This window comes from Buceros rhinoceros, unplaced genomic scaffold, assembly GCF_000710305.1.
Source record: "Buceros rhinoceros silvestris isolate BGI_N320 unplaced genomic scaffold, ASM71030v1 scaffold27388, whole genome shotgun sequence".
Taxonomy (NCBI): domain Eukaryota; kingdom Metazoa; phylum Chordata; class Aves; order Bucerotiformes; family Bucerotidae; genus Buceros; species Buceros rhinoceros.
In genome coordinates this window covers 5,061-23,112 of record NW_010427925.1, presented here as the reverse complement: position 1 = coordinate 23,112, position 18,052 = coordinate 5,061, and the positions used below count along the sequence as shown (strand labels likewise).

Genomic DNA, 18,052 nt, shown 5'->3' with positions numbered 1-18,052 from the left:
GGGCAACCAGGGGCTGCCAGAGGAACCGCTCCGGTTGCGTCTGCGTTGAAGACATCCCCATGGTGAATCCTGACTTTGTGTGCGGCCCATCCTTTTTTCACCTCCTGCCAAATGCACTTTCACACCAGTACTTTACCCAGCCAGCTAATTTGGCCTTTGAAATTACCTCAATAATGTCAGGTACTTAAAAAAACATTCCCATCCCTTTATAAATATTATAATCTGGCTGTAAAGACATTGTTTGGGATCTGTTGCATTAAAAGGAGTAGTTCTTCAGTGCTGAGCAGCAATGCAGAGCGGAGTATAAACAAATCCTGTGTCAAGCCCAAACAAGTCGGTTGACTCTGAGACGGCAGAATGTAAATGCCCAAGTCAGGAGAATAAGTACGTTCTGTAACGTTGCAACAAATGCAGGGAGATTGCTCCTGTAAGCACTAAACCTCCTTCTTTGAAAGAAGGAAAAACTAAATGAAAAATCCCTTTGCGGGGGAAAGTAGAAAAGATGGGGCTTGTGCAAAGCGCGTCTCGGTTCCTTGCTTTGCAGGTAAGCATCCGTCCCATTCTCCTACATAATAATTTTATGCAAGGATAAAATTAATAACTTTTTAAGCTTTTGTGGCTAGATGTAGCCGAGTTCACAGGTTTCAGCCTTCAGATCCTGCCGGCAGCCCTGCTGAAGTCCTACTGCAGACAGCGCATTTAAGCAGCAGATCTGGCATATCCCCAGCCTCACCGAGCAGGGAGGGGCTGTCTGCTCCGCCGCTGGCGTGGTTTCACAGCCAAGCTTCCCGTCGCTGACCTCTGTCACCTGTTTCTTTACCGGAATTTAGAAATCTATAGCTTTTAAGTGATAGAGCACTTGAAAATATGTTTTTTGCTCTGCTGGGTTTAATATTCAAGCAGTGGAACAGAGCCAGTGGTCCAGCTCGGGCAGCCTGATTCAGGAGATTGCTTCATAAAGGTTTATTTCAGCTATTAGCTGTTGTGCCAATATTTTTCTTACAAGAAAGAGTAATGATTTTTGCAACCTAAAATTGAGGGTTTCACAGGCTGCAACTGGAAAATTGGCAGCAGGGCTCATGTGCTGCAGACTGAAAGCCTGTGGCAGAGGGAGAAGTGTTAAATGAAAAAATAGTTCAATAATAGCTTTAGAAACTTACACTGCTAGTTAGCTCTAGAAACACACCTCAAATACAGGAAAATAATAATTATATATCTGACTGTATGCAGATCTTTCAGATGACATACTTCTCCAGCTCCATAATGGATTCTTAAAATTGGGGATGGGGAAGTAAAATGAGTTAACTGATTTTAAAAAAAAAAAAAGCTCCACCATTCTCAGGAACTTGAAAATTCCTTTTGGGTAATACTAGAACATCTGATTGCACCTGTACTTATTCCCTGTTTTTCTGGTATTTTTTCCTCTAAAGCACTCACAACAGGAAGAGGAAAGGGAAGGTTGCTCTGTGGTGCTTCCACAGAAGAGCGGACGGTGATTCTGTGATGCTGTTTTGTTTCAGATTGAACTGCTGTAGTCCTGCAGACTTCTCTTTTGTTTGGTCAGTCCTTAAAAAAAAAACACAAGGCAAGCTTTCTCTGATTATGCAGTTTGCCAACGTAAGAAATAAGTCATTTTTAATCCACTCTAAAAATAGTTTCCTGGTGTGGCTGTTTTAATTGTTACTAGGACGAAGGATTTGTGTGGTTTTTTTTCTGTGAACATCTGGGTTAAATAGTGGGCTTCTGTGGTCTATTTGCCTGACACTGAGGTGAGGCAGTTTTTATTGTGCTAGCTGTGTTAGGTGGAGAACGTTACTCTGGAGTCAAGAGGTGGAATTCTAAGGATTTGTGTGGTTTTTTTTCTGTGAACATCTGGGTTAAATAGTGGGCTTCTGTGGTCTATTTGCCTGACACTGAGGTGAGGCAGTTTTTATTGTGCTAGCTGTGTTAGGTGGAGAACGTTACTCTGGAGTCAAGAGGTGGAATTTCTAGTGTAAGTGGAAAAAAAAAAAAAAAAAAAAAAACGATAAAATTGTTCCCATATTTTTACTACTGCATCTTCACCTTCCCCAGGATAGAGTTCTGGAGAGTCTGAGTGTAAATCAGGAGCAAGGTGAGAGAGAGATGATGAGTAGAAATGGTCTGTACTGGGAGAAATGGCCACTGGAGTATCTTGTGAGCATTCGTTCTCGTGCTGAAAGATCAGAACTGGGTAGGAAAGAGCCTACCTCAAAAATAGTTAGTCTTTTCTAGTTATCTTCCTCTCTGGATTCTACTTTTCGGTAAGTTGGAGCTCTAATATTCTCATCTTTGGCTCTGTAGTTGTTTTTCGCAGCCTGTTGTAAGGATGTACTGGATGCTGAACAATGCGGATTGCTGAGCTCGTAGACCTTATTGATGAAGCTAAATCAGACTAGTGGCTGGGAACTGACCTGGTGGACATGGAGATGGATGTGGGTTTCCTCATCGAATTTTTGCTTAAACTCCTGTGCTGTGTAGTAAAATTGGAGAGAGGGAAATGATGTGTCACTTGTGGCCCTTTCAAAGGAAAACATCTTGATGCTTTTTTATTTTTCTCCTGAGGGAGATCCTGTCATGCCACAGAACCTTCTCCTATCTGCAGACAGCTCAGCAGTGGTGTGGCATACCTCCCCTGGCTTGTTTTACCACGTGTCACATACCTTTTGTGCACAGAGAGCAGGAGGCTGGGCTGTAGTTGATGGCACTTAGCAAAGAGATCTCTTCCAGGAGTCCCAGAACTGTTCTTGGTTCAGAAACCATTTAGTCCTTGTTCTAAAGCAACAACAAGAACCTCGTTTAGCATTTGCATGAGCAGGCAGTTGAGAAAATTCAGAGGTTTTAACGCAAAGGGCTGTTCATTAAATCTTCTGCGTGTTGTAACAATAGAACAAAAGCAGCAAAGGAATTTTACTCTTTATGGAAATCTTTATCTAAAGAAAACAATGCTCACATTTAATACTGGGGAGGTTTTCTATGAATTATCAGGTGCTATTGTAACTGCTAGGATTGCCAGAAAGGATTTTTTAAATGGTTTTAAGATTTCTTTATCTGATATTTTGTTTTGCAGTATTATGTGCCAAGAATCTTGCAAAGAAGGATTTCTTCAGTAAGTACACCCGCATTGTTTAACTTTCTGCCCTGGATGGTTCACATTTATTTGCAGATTGTGCATGCCGTTCGTTCTGCAGAGCCATTCTTGCAGTAACATCCATTACTACACGAGCACACGTTACCCCAAATCGTACGTAGATTTCTGGGGCTGGAAGGATCGAGGACTCACAGATTCTAGTGGAAAGCCTGGCTGATGAGGCCACGAGCAGGTTGCTGCTTATAATTCTGTGTGTGGGGTACCAAGAGCATCCATCTCGAAGACAGCTCTATTTGTAAAGTGTGCCAAGGGTATGAGTGAAGTACCCCGGTGCTGCAGCCTCAGGGCTGTGTTAGGGACTGAATAAAAATGCCTGCTTAGCATCGTGCAGGGGGACACCTGGTAAATTAAGCACGTTTCACCTTTTTGTTTTCTAAAATCTTTCACAACTTCTGGCAGATATTAATCTGTATGACAGAAGGACCTTATCGAATAAGGAACTCAGTTCTCTATTTTGGGTTTACTAAAATAGTTTTAGGAGAATGACAACTTTTCTTGTGGGCGGGGGGAGGCAGAAGCTCACGACGGCATTATCTTGGAAGAAACAAAACAAAAAGCGCTTGTATTTAATAACACCTTTTCCCTTCCACAGGACTTCCTGATCCGTTTGCAAAAATAGTTGTTGACGGGTCAGGTCAGTGCCATTCCACTGACACTGTGAAGAACACGTTGGACCCCAAATGGAACCAGCATTACGATCTGTGAGTTGTTTGTAAGGTCAAAAGCACAAAGAATTCCAAGGATTTCTCTAGTAAAGGGAATGAGAGGGTTGGCACTGCAGCTTCTTTTCGCATTGGCAAGAGGAGTCCCCTTTGCTGAGGAGGACTGATTGTTTGCAACAAGAAGTTACTTGTTAAAGGAGCAGTGCTCTGCTTTTAGGTGTCTGAATTTGGCAATATCTGTGTGTCAAGTACACAACTGCTTCAAGTAAGCGCTACTGGAGCAGTGCAGTCCAGCTTTTACAAGAGATTGTCCTCGTTGCAGTGATTTGTTTTCTCCAAATTATTAGCAACATAAATTTTCAAAGTTTGGTACATTAATCAGCTTGTTGCAGAGCTCTTAATGAGGCTGCCTGTAGTTAAATGCATGCTGCAGCAATATCAATTTAACATGCTGTGTGAAATCATAGTGCAGTAATTCATTAATAACACCATTTCAGGCTTAAGCACTTCTGTGTCTGTAGTAAAGCAGCATGATCAATGCACTAAAATGTATCAGAATCTGTACCATGTAAAGCATAAATTCTATGGAGTAAAAAGAGATTATTTTCCTGAAAATTACTCTTCTACTATGTATTTTTCTAGATACGTTGGGAAGACCGATTCCATAACCATCAGTGTATGGAACCATAAAAAAATCCACAAGAAACAGGGAGCTGGCTTCCTGGGGTGTGTCCGACTCCTCTCCAATGCCATCAGCAGGCTAAAAGATACTGGATGTAAGAACAATTCCTACCCGCCGCAATCAAGACCCTCCGGTGCCTTGGGTCTGAGCAGTGAATAGCATTCCCATAGCATTCCCTCCCACCCCACCCCAGCCTTTTGTTGATCTTTCCTGTTCTCCTTTGCAGACCAGCGTTTGGATCTATGCAAACTAAACCCCACAGATACCGATGCTGTACGAGGCCAAATAGTGGGTAAGAACGCTCTCAGCTGAACTTTCGTCTGCCTGGGGAAGTACGTTACAAGGACAAATGTTGTATTAAAAAAGAAACCCGTAGTCAGTATTGCTTCTGTGTTGTTTCTTCTGACTTTAATGGGATTAAATTACATAACCTGAAAATTTTCATTCTACTCCCACGTAGGAGTTTTGTTTCCTCTCAGCTGATAATGGGAAACAATATTAAAAAGAGGGAGCGCAGCTGGCGCGGGGTATCTAATGCGGCTCTGGAAAGGTAAATGTTCATGTGAAACCGCTTGCATCTGGACCAAGGTGACAGGCAGAGAGAATCTCATGTGGAAAAAAGGATCTGGAGGAGTTGAAAGAAATTTTGCAAATTGCTGGTTTAATACCTTCAATTTGTTAAACCCATTTCCAAATTTCAGTGAGGCGGTGCTGCTTTTCCAGCTCATTTACCCCATCTCACCAGGTCTTGCTGCCTCCCACCCAAGCCAAGCTTTTCTTTGATAAAAATATTGGGCAAACCCCAAATTCTCACCCCAATGATGACACCTAGTGGCGAGTAACTTATTTCCAGTTCGCCTGACTGGCCCCTCAAGAAACACAGAGGTAGAACCTGACGTGTCTGATATTTAGAGACTCAGCAAGGCTCAGCTTAAGTTTTGAGGGGGTGATGCCTCTGGTTCCTCTTCTGCCTTTTAAAAAAATCAGTAACGCTTCAGGGTTATAGGAGCAGGTTCGGTAAGCGGTGTCCTCTCAGCTGTAGGGTATAACTTTCCTTAATATTTTGTCCTGTGTAAATGCTGGGTTATTTGGCTTGATGTTGTGTTTCAGAGAACAGTTTTTATTATTAATTTGTTTGTTTCTTTTGTTGCAGTCAGTTTACAGACACGGGACAGAATCGGCACGGGAGGGTCTGTAGTAGACTGTAGAGGGCTTTTGGAGAATGAAGGGTAAGATTGTTTTCTTTACATTTCGTTAGAAAAGTGGCTTATACGGGGAAAGCATGTAATTAACATCAGAAATATTAAATACCAGTGTGGCTAGTACACTCTCTGGCAATATGTAGCAGGTAGTGAGGTTAGAGCTGGATACTTAGTTGAAGAAAATAAGCTAAACCGAGTGTGACTTGACATTTTTTGCTACCAGCCTTTCTGGCACTTCCATGAGGAATTTGGGGTCTAAAGACAGGAAGAAAGTGGCATATCTTGGGTTAAAAGTTGCAGTACCTGAAGTAACGGGGGGTGAGAGAGAAACAGTTATTTCTGCATTCACTTCTCTTGTGATGGAAACTCTTGAAGTTTCCCCATTTTCAGAACGGTTTATGAAGACTCCGGACCAGGAAGGCCGCTGAGCTATTTTTTGGAAGAACCAGCACCGTATACAGACACTACGGGGGCTGCTGGAGGAGGCAACTGTCGCTTCGTCGAGTCCCCCAGTCAAGATCAGAGGCTTCAGGCACAGCGACTTCGGAATCCTGAGGTCAGAGGTCATGTACAGACACCTCAGAACAGACCTCACGGTCACCAGTCCCCTGAGCTACCAGAAGGCTACGGTGAGAGTTTTCCAGAACTATAAAAGAAGTTTTTTCCGAAGGCTTCAGAGAAGAATTCTCCCATTTTTATATAGATGGGGTTTACCTGTTAGAACACACAGCATCCACGTACATCTAATGGCTTGTATTGTGGAAAAGGAACTGAGCAGTGCAGATGGGAGTTTGAGCTCGGCTAATTAGCAGTTGGCTGCGCCAGGATACACTGAGGGGTTGACGGTAAATTAAACATGAGGTTGTGGTATGATGCTGTTACAGAAAATTCACTGCTAATCTTGGCTGTGTATCTAGGGAGAAGGAATGTAAAGAGCTCTTTAAACTAGAGCAGGAAGGCTATTTTTTTCCTTCCCCCTTGGCATGTTGTGTAGGTTTCAGCCCACATTTGAGAAAAGATAAGGAAAATAGAAAAGCAACAGTGAAGTCAGTAGTACAGAAGATTAGGGAGGGTGAGATAAGGAGAATTTAAATCTTGGAAAAGCGCACACCAAATCTAGGAGTAAAGAAATCCAGTTTGGGGGCTTGGGCTGTCTCAAAATCTAAAAATAAAAATGCGAACGAAAACATGCTGGTGCCTGGATTTGTGGGTTTCAGAAGGAGCTCTGGGTAGGCAGTAAATCTGTGAAGGCGGTGTTTAAGGACAAAACAGTCAGATGGCTCAAGTGCTTTCCCCCAGCTCTGACAGAAAGATATTATGGTAATGGCTTTAAACAACCCCTTCATTCTGATTTTTTTTTTTTTTTCAGAATTGTAATTAAGAATAATCTTTCTTCCCTTTCCACAGAACAAAGAACAACGGTACAGGGACAGGTGTATTTTTTGCACACACAGACTGGAGTCAGCACGTGGCACGACCCTCGGATACCGAGGTGCGTAGAGTTAGAGAGGCAGGGGGGTTGGGGGTGTCTGTGGCAGCCAGCTGAATCTTTGAAGAGCAAAAATCTATGAAATGTCCTGTCTCAGTTTAAAGAGGAATAATTTTGGATCTTTCGAGTTACCTTTTCACCAAACATTAAGGATTGCTCGTTTGGAGAGAAGGAATTATCTCCTTGTGAACCACGTAAAGCAAAAGGGGAAAAAAAATGTATAGTCCTTCAGGATTTCCCATTTGACAAGTTCTTCCTGAGATGTCGATGTGACTTTACTTTTTGGTGAAGCTCCAGATTTCTGAATCTTTCATATTTGTCTTTAATGTATGAAAACTGCAAATTGAAGAGAAAAATGTCTGCTTCTTAAAGCCATCGTTCCTTGAGTACTGAGCTTGTAACTCTTGCTCTGATAGTGCTCACTGGTGTATAACTGAAGCAGAGATTACTTGTGTCTTTAAACTCAGACTGCTGTTGGGTTTTTGTGCTTTAGACCAATGATTTGCAGCTAGAAAACTTGAATCCTCCATACGATTAATTTAGTAAAGCCTCTTTAAACCTTAACCTGCGGTTAATCCGGGTCTTTGTGACTAAAGGTCTGGCGCTCTTCCTTGAGGAGCTCTGAATCTGGGCTGGACCACCCGCACACCGCAGTCAAGAGCGGGACACGGCAGTTTGTAGCTCCTTCAGCTGCTGCGCTGGCTGGATAATACATGAACGTGATACAGGATATTAGAAAAATGATAGCGGGTAGTGTAGACAAAAGTGATAAAAGCACAGTATATGGGAGGATATGAAAAATAAGGGTGAGAGAGAGAAAATAGCTGATGTTAGATTAGCTGTGTCACTGGAAGAAGTGACAGTGCTCATCTTCATGTCACTCGTGTCAGGCTTGTGTGCCCAAAGCCTTGTCCCTTCTCAAGGGATGCTGATTGGCCTTGTGAAAAGCCTTGCAGCTTCTCTCAACAAATCTTAGAGCCAGGTTTTCAGGACCGGCAATGTAAGTGAACACAGCAGTGTCTTGTGAGTCACAGGTCACTCTTGTTGTAGTTACAGGTGGCTTTTTTACCGCCAGCTCTCAGTGCAAAAGCCAAACCTTGGCATTTTGCACAGATGTAGGTTAAAACTTGCTGTAATCGGATCTCTGCGGTACTTTCAGATGCACAGATGATTGAAACAAATGGTTGCAACCATAATCTTCTGTAAGGAGCCTAACAAAGGCTTGTCTGTCTGCCTGGGTATCCCCTGCCGGCTTATACTCACGGTGACACTAAGGAAGCCTTTGGTCTACCAAGTGTTTCCACCTTTCTAAAGCCTCTCAGTTTCCTCGGCTGTGTTGTGTGGTTAGATTTAGGTAAGGAAATACATAGAGTGGTGACTTCAACCCTGGGTAATAGAGGAATCCACACCAGCTGTCCAGAGAATACTTTACTTAACAATAGCTTTTCTATCTAAAAATAATCTCCAGGCTTCCCTCCTTCCTTTTCTTGCCCCTCTTAGTGGTTTCCGGTATTAGGTGGCTGGACCTTAAGTGTTTTCAGTTTTCTAAGTGTAAATACATCCTCCGCACCGAATTCAGCCACCACCTGAAAGTGCATGACTACCTTTGGCAGCACTGAGAATGGTCCCCGACGTTTATGTAGGATGAAGGGGGTGAGGGTGTTGGTAAAGCCTTACTCTGAATGATATATCAGTCGAAGAGTTAGGAATCTAACCTTGTCTAATTAACGAGGGGCTTTTGGGGGGCATTTTAGGTGATCTCCGTGTTTGGCTGCCATAGCCTCTTAACTTACAAAGCATTTGGAGACAGTGGTTGGCGCAGAGGCTTTTGGTTAGTGTTTGATTTTCTGGAGTGAAACACTCGTGGTGTTAACAGGAATTTTTCTGTGAAATTTTTGCTGTGAAAAAAATGTCTCTTCCTCCTTTTACAGCCCTGTCATCACCTATATGATGATGTTGCACATTGAAGTTACTTTTAAGCTGTCTGGCTTTTCAAAGCCCTTCAAAGCCAGAAGGTGTTTTGCTGATTAACCTTTCTATCTGTGTCCTGTGCATACGTAGGGAGTTGCATGGCTTAGATTGAGGACTCTCAAAAGACAGCATTAAAACAGCTATTCTGGCCTTGCTAAGACTTCCACCGCCTAGAATCACTGGGCTCCAAATTTACTCCCCCCTCTCCCCTGAGTGTAAATTGGTTTCATCTTCATTTCCCAAGTGCCTTAATATTTTGTTTGCTTTTCTCCTTAGAGACCTTAACAGTGTGAATTGTGATGAACTCGGACCTTTGCCTCCAGGCTGGGAAGTTAGAAGTACAGTTTCAGGAAGAATATATTTTGTAGATCATAACAATAGAACCACACAATTCACAGATCCACGACTACATCACATCATGAAGTAAGAACCTAGCCTGCTAGATAATTCACGTCAAGTTTGGGTTCTTAAACCTTCTCTTTTTTGTCCAATTTTAACTGCAGTGTGGGAATCAGGAGGGGCTGAAAAACTGTATGATCATGATGTTGGGGAACAGATGCAAGCAATGCTCTAGCCAGGGTCTGAGCACTGGTTCTCAGTGCTGGTTTTATCTAAGCATTTTGCAGATACCCTTGAAAAATGTTTTTACTGTGCTTTGCAGGCCTCAGGTTTAAGGGAGGGTTTGCTTATTTTGGCACAACACTAATCTCTTTAGGCTGGTTTCTCAAAATTGCCCCAAGCTGTGCTGGAGCAAATACGCTGTCCTGGAAATGCTGGGGTGTAGGGGAGAGGGTCTGCCAGGCAGTTCCGCGGCGGTCGGCTCATGCCTGCCTGGATTAGCAGTTCTAGTTCTGTGCTAGACCTGAACTGGCTTTGTGCTCCCTTGAGCTCCAGGCCACAGGAATATAAAGCCAGCTGAGTCTGGTTGGCTGGTGCTGTGCACAGCCAGTCTGGGTTTAGCAGGATTTAATAAGCTCAAGGTCTGCATCGTGCAAAGGCAGCTGAACAGTTACAGAACTGACCCTGGAAGCAGCCTTGTTATGCCCAAGACCAGACTTGTTCCTGGATCTGAGTTGTCTGTGCTTGAAGCCAGCTGGGGAGTCTCTGTATCTAAAAAAATAACTGCTCCACAACCCAAATAAAGCACTGATGGATGATAGTCGAATGTGTAAGGCTGCAACTATTTGGGAGAAGTACGTCTTTTAATAACCATAGACGCAGTCTTTTACTGTGTCAAGAATCCCCAGCCTGGCTTTGCGTGGAGCTGGAACAAAATTCATTGTGGTTGTTAGATGGTTCCATTTATAAAGCTGTTGCTTGTTCCAATAAAGGTCCTTCTTTGTGTTGTACTCTTGAAAGTTGTCTCCATATGGGAAAAATACCACACAAACTGTTTAATTACCGCTCAGTCAGCATTCAGTGATCGTGCTCCACAGCCTTCCCCAGCGTATTGCCATGTAAAAACTGAGCTGAAAAATGCTGGCGCTCTTCCCTGTAAATACCTGTGTTCCTTATGCCCTGAACACAGGGGAATGCTGCTACAGAATTACCCAGCTGAACACACGGTTCACTCCAGGCTCCTCTTAGAGAAGCTTAATCAGTTCTCCCACCATTGTTGTACATATTCCTTATGTTTATGCTTCTAAAAGAAACTTTTTCCTTTTCTTTCCAAGCCATCAATGCCAGCTAAAAGAGCCCAGCCAGCAGCCTCTGCCAGCTCCAAATGAGGGATCACTAGAAGATGGAGAGGAGTTGCCTGCACAGAGATACGAAAGAGACTTGGTACAGAAGTTGAAAGTTCTTAGGCATGAGCTCTCTCTTCAGCAACCACAGGCTGGCCACTGTCGCATTGAAGTGTCCAGAGAGGAAATATTTGAGGTATTTGATTGACCTTTTTATTACTAATGGCAGGTTTTGTCACTCAGGAGTTGAGTAAAACGAATCTTCGGTTATAACAAGTTTGCTTTGCGAGAGAGGTAGCGAGTAAGCACCAAGTGTTACAGAATTGTCATTGGAATTTGCTTCCGATCAGCGCTTTAATGGAATGTTTTCTGTAGGAGCAATGATGTCTGTGCTTGAGTGACTCTGTATTACAGTACCACGTCTTAGCAGACATACGGGAAGGAAATAAAATATCTAATTGTAAAAATACACACGTAGGAATCCTACCGTCAGATAATGAAGATGAGGCCAAAGGACTTGAAGAAGAGGCTTATGGTGAAATTCCGAGGCGAGGAAGGCCTGGATTACGGAGGAGTAGCAAGGTGAGATTTGGGGGTTTGTCTGACACTTCTTAACTATAAAATTGTCCCTAAAGTGACTTGTGGCTGCTCTCATTCCCTTCCAAATTACTGTTACTGGTACAGGTAAGTTATTTGTGATCTAGTTCGTACACCGTGGCTGTAGCTTCACTCTTCATCTCACGGTAGATTGGAAAGTGGAAGCAAGTGATCTAACAGTTGTTCCACACCCCTCCTACTGTCAAAGGCTCACACAAAATGATTTAGTATGCCTTGCATTTGGGAGCATTACTGGAATTCAGGCCAGATCGAGGTGTTCCTGTTTCCCCTCGTCTCCATAGGTGCTCTGTTTTCATCACTGCTACCCAGTGAGTGCAGAAGGCTTGTTTAGGATGTTACTGGAGAAAGTGCTGAGCCCAGCAACAGGTTCCAGTTTCATAAGTGGAAGTGTGATCAGCTCAAATCATGAGATCTTTCAAGAAGCTTATAGACTCCGAAGTAAAATCCAGATCACTGTGAAGGTTTTGTTAAATACAGCTGCCTGACTTCCAGCAGATGGTTTGCAAGGTGATAGGGGTTCCTCTTTTTAGGTCTTGGCCATATTCAGGAGAGTCCTCTGACCTGCTGGAGCAGCAGTGGGGATAAACTAATCCTAAACAAAGGCTAAAACTTCAGAGAGCACTTGCCTCCCTCTTAAAAATAACAATAATTCCCTGGGGGGTCACATTAGATCTGAAGTTCTGGAGCTGATTTTGGTGGCTCATGTGCATTGGGTAAATCCACTGAGAAATTCTTAAGCATTACCTTTCTGGAGGACAGTACAAGGTGAACTGTCTTTGAAATAAGTGTTTCGTAACTGATGGTTCACTATAATTGTGTTGCCTTAAACTCAAGTGGAACTTGCACCCTTTTAAAATACTTTTTTTTTTTCTTTTGGGGCAGAGAATGGTTGTATTTACTGTGCCATGAGATGCTGAATCCCTATTATGGACTCTTCCAGTACTCCACAGATAATATTTACATGCTGCAAATCAATCCAGACTCTTCTATCAATCCTGTAAGTATTAACTGCTGCGTGACATACCTGCCCGAACAGATGTGCCCTGCAGTCCCCTGTTACAGCTGTTCTTCCGTGGTGGGAGGGTAAACTGAAGGGTGAAGCAGAACGAGAATGTGCTAATCAGTCATATATTGATACAGTATGAAGCAGGGGGGATTTATTCAGGAATTAAAAACATGACAGAGGAAGTATCCTTCCATAACCATCTGATTTCTTTGAGACTCCTGGGATGGGAGGCAGGGTGATTCTGAGGGGATACACGTAGGGGAAGTTCATCCTCACGGTGAAGGCAGGCGGTGGTGTGAACAGCATCGCACTCGAAGCAGCCTCACCCCAGGGCTGCAGGGACTTGGCTGCCCTGCTTGCCCTTGCTCAGTAAGCTGCTCTGCTTGGTTCGTCTCCTTACTGGAGGATTTGCATGGATGCAGACCCTAAAAAGAGCAGCAGTTCTGTATTAGTGCAGGGGAAATTTTCCTGACGCCACATTTCCTGACATGTGCTCTGTGAGGTGGGGGAGGTAGATGAGGAGAACCTCAGCCCATAGGACTTACACCTCAGTTTTCAAAAATCGGTTTATAAGCAACATGAAAGACACAAAGGAAGCAAGCCCATGGTTCACTTCCTCAAGAGCAAAAAGATTTCAATGGTTAAACAAAGAATAATGTCATTTGTTAGGGATCGTCATATCTTCTTGGATTCCGGGGGTTCGTGGGGATTTGCTTTGTCCGAGTTTTGCCCTTTGAGAGGCCTAGAGGACTTGTAGCCAGTTCATTAGTCGAGTAACACACAGAGACTTGTTTAAGGCATTTAATCATTAAAAGCTTCTGTTCTTGGTTTGTGAGGACAAATGGTGGCTCCTCTTGCCCCGAGCGTTGTGGGTAGCTTGCAGCGAACACACACTGATGACAGAGACAGAACCACAAGATGTCAGTGTCTTCCCGTGGCCTGATTTTCTCCCCTCTCTCCCTGCAGGACCATTTGTCTTATTTCCATTTTGTTGGTCGGATAATGGGTTTGGCTGTGTTCCATGGACACTATATCAACGGGGGGTTCACGGTTCCCTTTTACAAGCAGCTGCTGGGGAAGCCCATTCAGCTCTCCGATCTGGAATCTGTGGACCCAGAGTTACATAAAAGTTTAGTCTGGATCTTGTAAGTACTGTATTTATCAGTTGTCTCGCTGTAGGAAAGGTGGGTTGGAGTATGTTGGCAATAGTGAGATAATTCTTCACGGAAGAGGTTTGCAAAAACCTGGTAATGGTGGAGATCTGTACAAAATTCCTGAACTGCTGTTTCGCTGTCAAAAAGCTCTAGGTATTTGAGGAAGAGTTCTCATGGCAGACTCGGTGTTACTCTCCTCACAGCAAAGCAGATCCCAAATCATTAAACACTGTGTGGTTATGGTGGAATATCACAGCATCAAAATCCAGACTCAGGACAGGGTTCTGAGGGGGAGTACAGCCTTGTTCAAAAGAAACCAAACTGTGACTAAAATGGAAAGTAACTTGGGCTTCTATACGCTTACAGTTGAGAACAAAATTCAGCACTCAGTGTAGCTTTGGGACTTCTCAGCACTGTTTTGCATTACCTCAATTTCTTTTCTTAAATGGTGGTTTGAATTTTGTATTTAGAGTTGCTGATGCTGTTGAAGTTCCCTGCATGTGATCTCCTCTGTGCCTCACACTGATACATGACAGCAGATCAGATGATTGCTCGTGTGTATATATATGTGGGTGGGTTTGTGGATATAGAATTTTATTTATTATCCTGCGTACCTCTAGAGTTAGATGGATGACCCATATCTGACCAGGCTCTTCAACATGCAAAAAGCCACACAGAAACTGGTGACTGTAGCAATACCCCTCTCGTGGAGTGAAATGCAGATGGCTGGTTACCAGGATTATCCTGAAGACTAACGGGTTCATATAGCAAACTGTCATCATCATCACAGAGTTACAAGAATATCAAAAATACAAGGTTCACTGTCTGTCTTTGCATTGCCAGAGAGAACGATATCACCCCCGTTCTGGACCATACCTTTTGTGTGGAACACAACGCTTTTGGGCGGATTTTACAGCACGAACTCAAACCGAATGGCAGGAATATTCCAGTGACAGAAGAGAACAAGAAAGAATACGTCAGGTACTGCAGAACAAAACTAGATCCTGCAAATGTAGTGGAAAGAAGGTAGTAAACAGATAATTTTTAAATGTGGTGAAATTAACGGAAGAAGCATTTGGCAGGGAGATGCCCAGGTCATAAATGACGTGAGCGTTTTCACCCAGCACACTATTGTAAGACCTGGGAAGATGAAACTGTGAATTGCAAATTTTTTTCTGTGGATGGTGTAGTAATTAATTGTTAATGGAAAAAGGAACTGAGAAGCACTTCTTTCAAAATGTGTGTGTGTGTGTGTTCACAGAAGTTCCTCTGCAAAACGAGCGTTTTCCAGCTCTGCTGTGAAAAGCCCAGTCCCATCCAGCTGCTCATCCCCGACTTTCTGTCCCCCCCAGGTTGTATGTAAACTGGCGGTTTATGAGAGGAATAGAGGCACAGTTCCTGGCTCTGCAGAAAGGCTTTAATGAGCTTATTCCTCAACATCTCCTTAAGCCTTTTGACCAGAAGGAACTCGAGGTATGTATTTTATCCACATGGCTTATTGTTTTGTAATTTGTTTGATCATAATCAAACACTGGTTTTTAAAAACAAAACAAACCAAAGCCAAACCCACAAATCTTACTCCGGTTTACGTACCAGAAGCTGGGGATTTGTTTAACCAAACCCATTTAGGTTTATTGTAGACATTCTTTGGGTTAACATGATTGAGAGGGCTACTCAGGGAAAGACAAATACATCATGCTAAGCGAGGACTGATGCCCAAAGCAGGTGGGCTGAGCCGGGAGGAAGGGTCTGCTGGCAAGCCCTCGCATGTTGTCTACCCCAGGACTTGTTTTCTTCACTGTTTTCATACACAGCTCCTTCCCGGTGCACGTAGGCCATGGGACTGAAAAGAGAAATGTAAAGCATATAGAAAAGGAATTACTTTGTCTTCTCATTTATTGCTGAGGTGTGGAATGCCACCTTTTAAAATAATTCCTGTTACAGCAGTTTTTACCTCAGTTTTTGCCTTTTTAAAATAATAAGGCAACCTCTAGAATATGCAGCATTTGTGGTATGGGAAGCATTGGCTTTGTGCTGTTTTTTCTTGCATCCTGATTAATCCCATGAAGTTAGTGCATTCCATTTGTTAGCTGCTTGAAAAGGCAGATTAAAAACCCATTGAACGTTTCAATACCAACTGCGTCAGAACAGGCACGACTGTCCTAATGTAAATGAGCATAAACGGGTGCTGTGTTGGTGGCACGAAAAGGCAGCTGCTAAATGGTAGCTTTCAGAAATGTGATGCTCAAGATGAAATATTATAGGAAATGTGTAGAATATGGAGCACATTTTGTTTTGAGGGGTGAAGTTTTCTCTGAGCTGTTTATTTGTCCTTGCCAGGGGAGGTGGTTAGACTCGTGGCCAGCAGTGACTTCCTTTTACAGGATTTTGCAACCTGGTGCCATCTGGATAAGAGATAAAATAACACAATATGTCTGGTCCCCGTCAGACCCTCTCACAGACAACAGCAGAAAAAAGATTTGGAGATGCTGTAGTTTGTTGTGGAAGAAAACCCAGCTAGGATGTTACCGTAAATGGAGCAGGACCCTGTCGTAGTGGGTATTGGCACCTCTAGGACAAGCCTGTGTCGGGACAGGGGTGCTGTGGAGCAGAGCAGACAACATGTCCTCTTCAGAGGCTGCGCTGGGCCCTCGTAATGCTATGCTGTGCTTGTCAGGTAGCACAGATTTAACAAGGCAGGGCTTGAATGGGCTTCTGACTAGTTTCCTTAAAAATTCTAGTTCCGGTTAAGTGTATTCCTTGGCCTCAGTTTCATCGCAGTTAAACTGGAGAGCTTTACTGCCTGTTCTAAACTGTTTTGGAGCGTTGCCTTGCACCAAAAAGGTGGCTCAAGCGCGTAAAGAACTCGAGGCTCTGTGAAACGCTTGGATGTGTTTTTATAGCTGCGAACCTGGAATGTCTCTGAATGTTAAAGCGTTTTCTAATCCTTTAACAGCTAATCATCGGAGGCCTGGATAAGATAGACCTGAATGACTGGAAGTCAAACACACGTCTAAAACACTGCATGGCAGACAGCAACATTGTGAAGTGGTTCTGGCAAGCGGTGGAAACGTTTGATGAAGAAAGACGGGCAAGGCTGCTGCAGTTCGTGACGGGGTCGACACGGGTCCCACTGCAAGGTTTCAAGGCTTTACAAGGTGACTGATGTGGGGGCCGAGTTAGTCCGTGGTGGGAGAAAGAGATAAAAGTCATGTGGTGTTTAGTAGCCACTTGCAAAATATCAGGGTATTGCTGGATAACTCAAGCACTTACAAACTTGAGGTCCCAAGAGCAGTTTTACATTTGTCAGCAGCTCTGCTGATGGAGAACACTTCAGCTGCTGCTGATAGTGAGAGAAGCCAGTAAATCCGTCACGGTGTAGCGCTTTGACTGGTGTCAGTGTCAGCTTATCAGTCTCCTACACCTCTGGGCTGATGTTAAAATCGTTGCGTGGAAGCACACACATGGTCCTTGAGCTGACCAGACAAGTTTTTCACATGAAAACTTTATTCCCCTCGCTGTTTGGCAACAAACCATTCGACTTTAAAACAAGTTCCTGAAAATCGCAGGTTTTGTCATCAGAAAAGGGGGCGGTGTCCTCAGCTCTCGTAGTTCTTATAACATTCCATCTGTTGGCCAACAGTAAACAGATGTTGAAAATAAAAAGACATAGTTCCAGTTTGCGAGGAGAACCTTCTTACTCTTAAGTATTTTTGGTTTTGAAGGTGCAACTTCGTTAATGTAAAACTTAGCAAAGGCTTTCCCAGCTTTCCAAAATACTCATTGCAAATTAATAGTGATGAAGAGCCCGATCGCTTCTGCCCATCCCTTCATCAGCCACAAATCTGATCTGCAGATTTAGCCTATGACATGGTTATGTTTGCAGCTGGAACTGTAATCTTCTCTCTCGCCTTTCGTGTAAGTAGCAAAATCTGTGTGCAGGGATGATGTGGTGGTGAAGTGCATTAACTAGAATGTCTGTCTGTAAGGTTCTACAGGCGCTGCAGGACCCAGACTGTTTACCATCCATTTAATAGATGCAAACACAGACAACCTTCCAAAAGCCCACACTTGGTAAGATGAAAACATTCCGCAGGTCACTGCTCTTGGCTTAAGGGAATCATGTTTGTCCTGGGTAGGGATTAACTGTGCGATATGCAGAGGCTGCTTTGCTGGCTTGGGAATACCTGTGCTCTGCAGCCAGCAGAATAAGCAACATCTCTTCTTATAGCTGGATTTATCTTCTAATCTATCTGTGGGGCTTTCCATCCCAGAGTTGATTGTTCTGGATCGTGAGATGTTTGTAAGTTATTTCTATGTGTTCGGCAAAAGCTTTCACCGAGGAATGACTGGCAGCAGTGGGTCCTCGGGCGGAATTTCAAAGGGTGCTTTTCAGATGTAAACCATAGGAAGAGCG

The 18,052-nt window shown here is 43.6% G+C and overlaps 1 protein-coding gene across 1 annotated transcript in view; it reads left to right on the top strand.

Annotated features, from left to right (window-relative positions):
* Window positions 1-502: 502 nt before the first annotated feature.
* The window catches only part of SMURF1 (SMAD specific E3 ubiquitin protein ligase 1), an 18,114-nt gene continuing 564 nt past the window's right edge, over window positions 503-18,052 (top strand). The window contains exons 1-18 of the mRNA XM_010142101.1: window positions 503-544; window positions 2,074-2,212; window positions 3,089-3,127; window positions 3,762-3,870; window positions 4,474-4,607; window positions 4,740-4,805; window positions 5,667-5,742; window positions 6,106-6,344; window positions 7,123-7,207; window positions 9,452-9,598; window positions 10,849-11,053; window positions 11,336-11,439; window positions 12,358-12,472; window positions 13,448-13,626; window positions 14,479-14,616; window positions 14,988-15,108; window positions 16,592-16,793; window positions 17,634-17,709. Coding sequence (XP_010140403.1) covers window positions 503-544; window positions 2,074-2,212; window positions 3,089-3,127; window positions 3,762-3,870; window positions 4,474-4,607; window positions 4,740-4,805; window positions 5,667-5,742; window positions 6,106-6,344; window positions 7,123-7,207; window positions 9,452-9,598; window positions 10,849-11,053; window positions 11,336-11,439; window positions 12,358-12,472; window positions 13,448-13,626; window positions 14,479-14,616; window positions 14,988-15,108; window positions 16,592-16,793; window positions 17,634-17,709 — 2,216 coding nt within the window. The remainder of the gene's footprint in view (window positions 545-2,073; window positions 2,213-3,088; window positions 3,128-3,761; window positions 3,871-4,473; window positions 4,608-4,739; window positions 4,806-5,666; window positions 5,743-6,105; window positions 6,345-7,122; window positions 7,208-9,451; window positions 9,599-10,848; window positions 11,054-11,335; window positions 11,440-12,357; window positions 12,473-13,447; window positions 13,627-14,478; window positions 14,617-14,987; window positions 15,109-16,591; window positions 16,794-17,633; window positions 17,710-18,052) is intronic.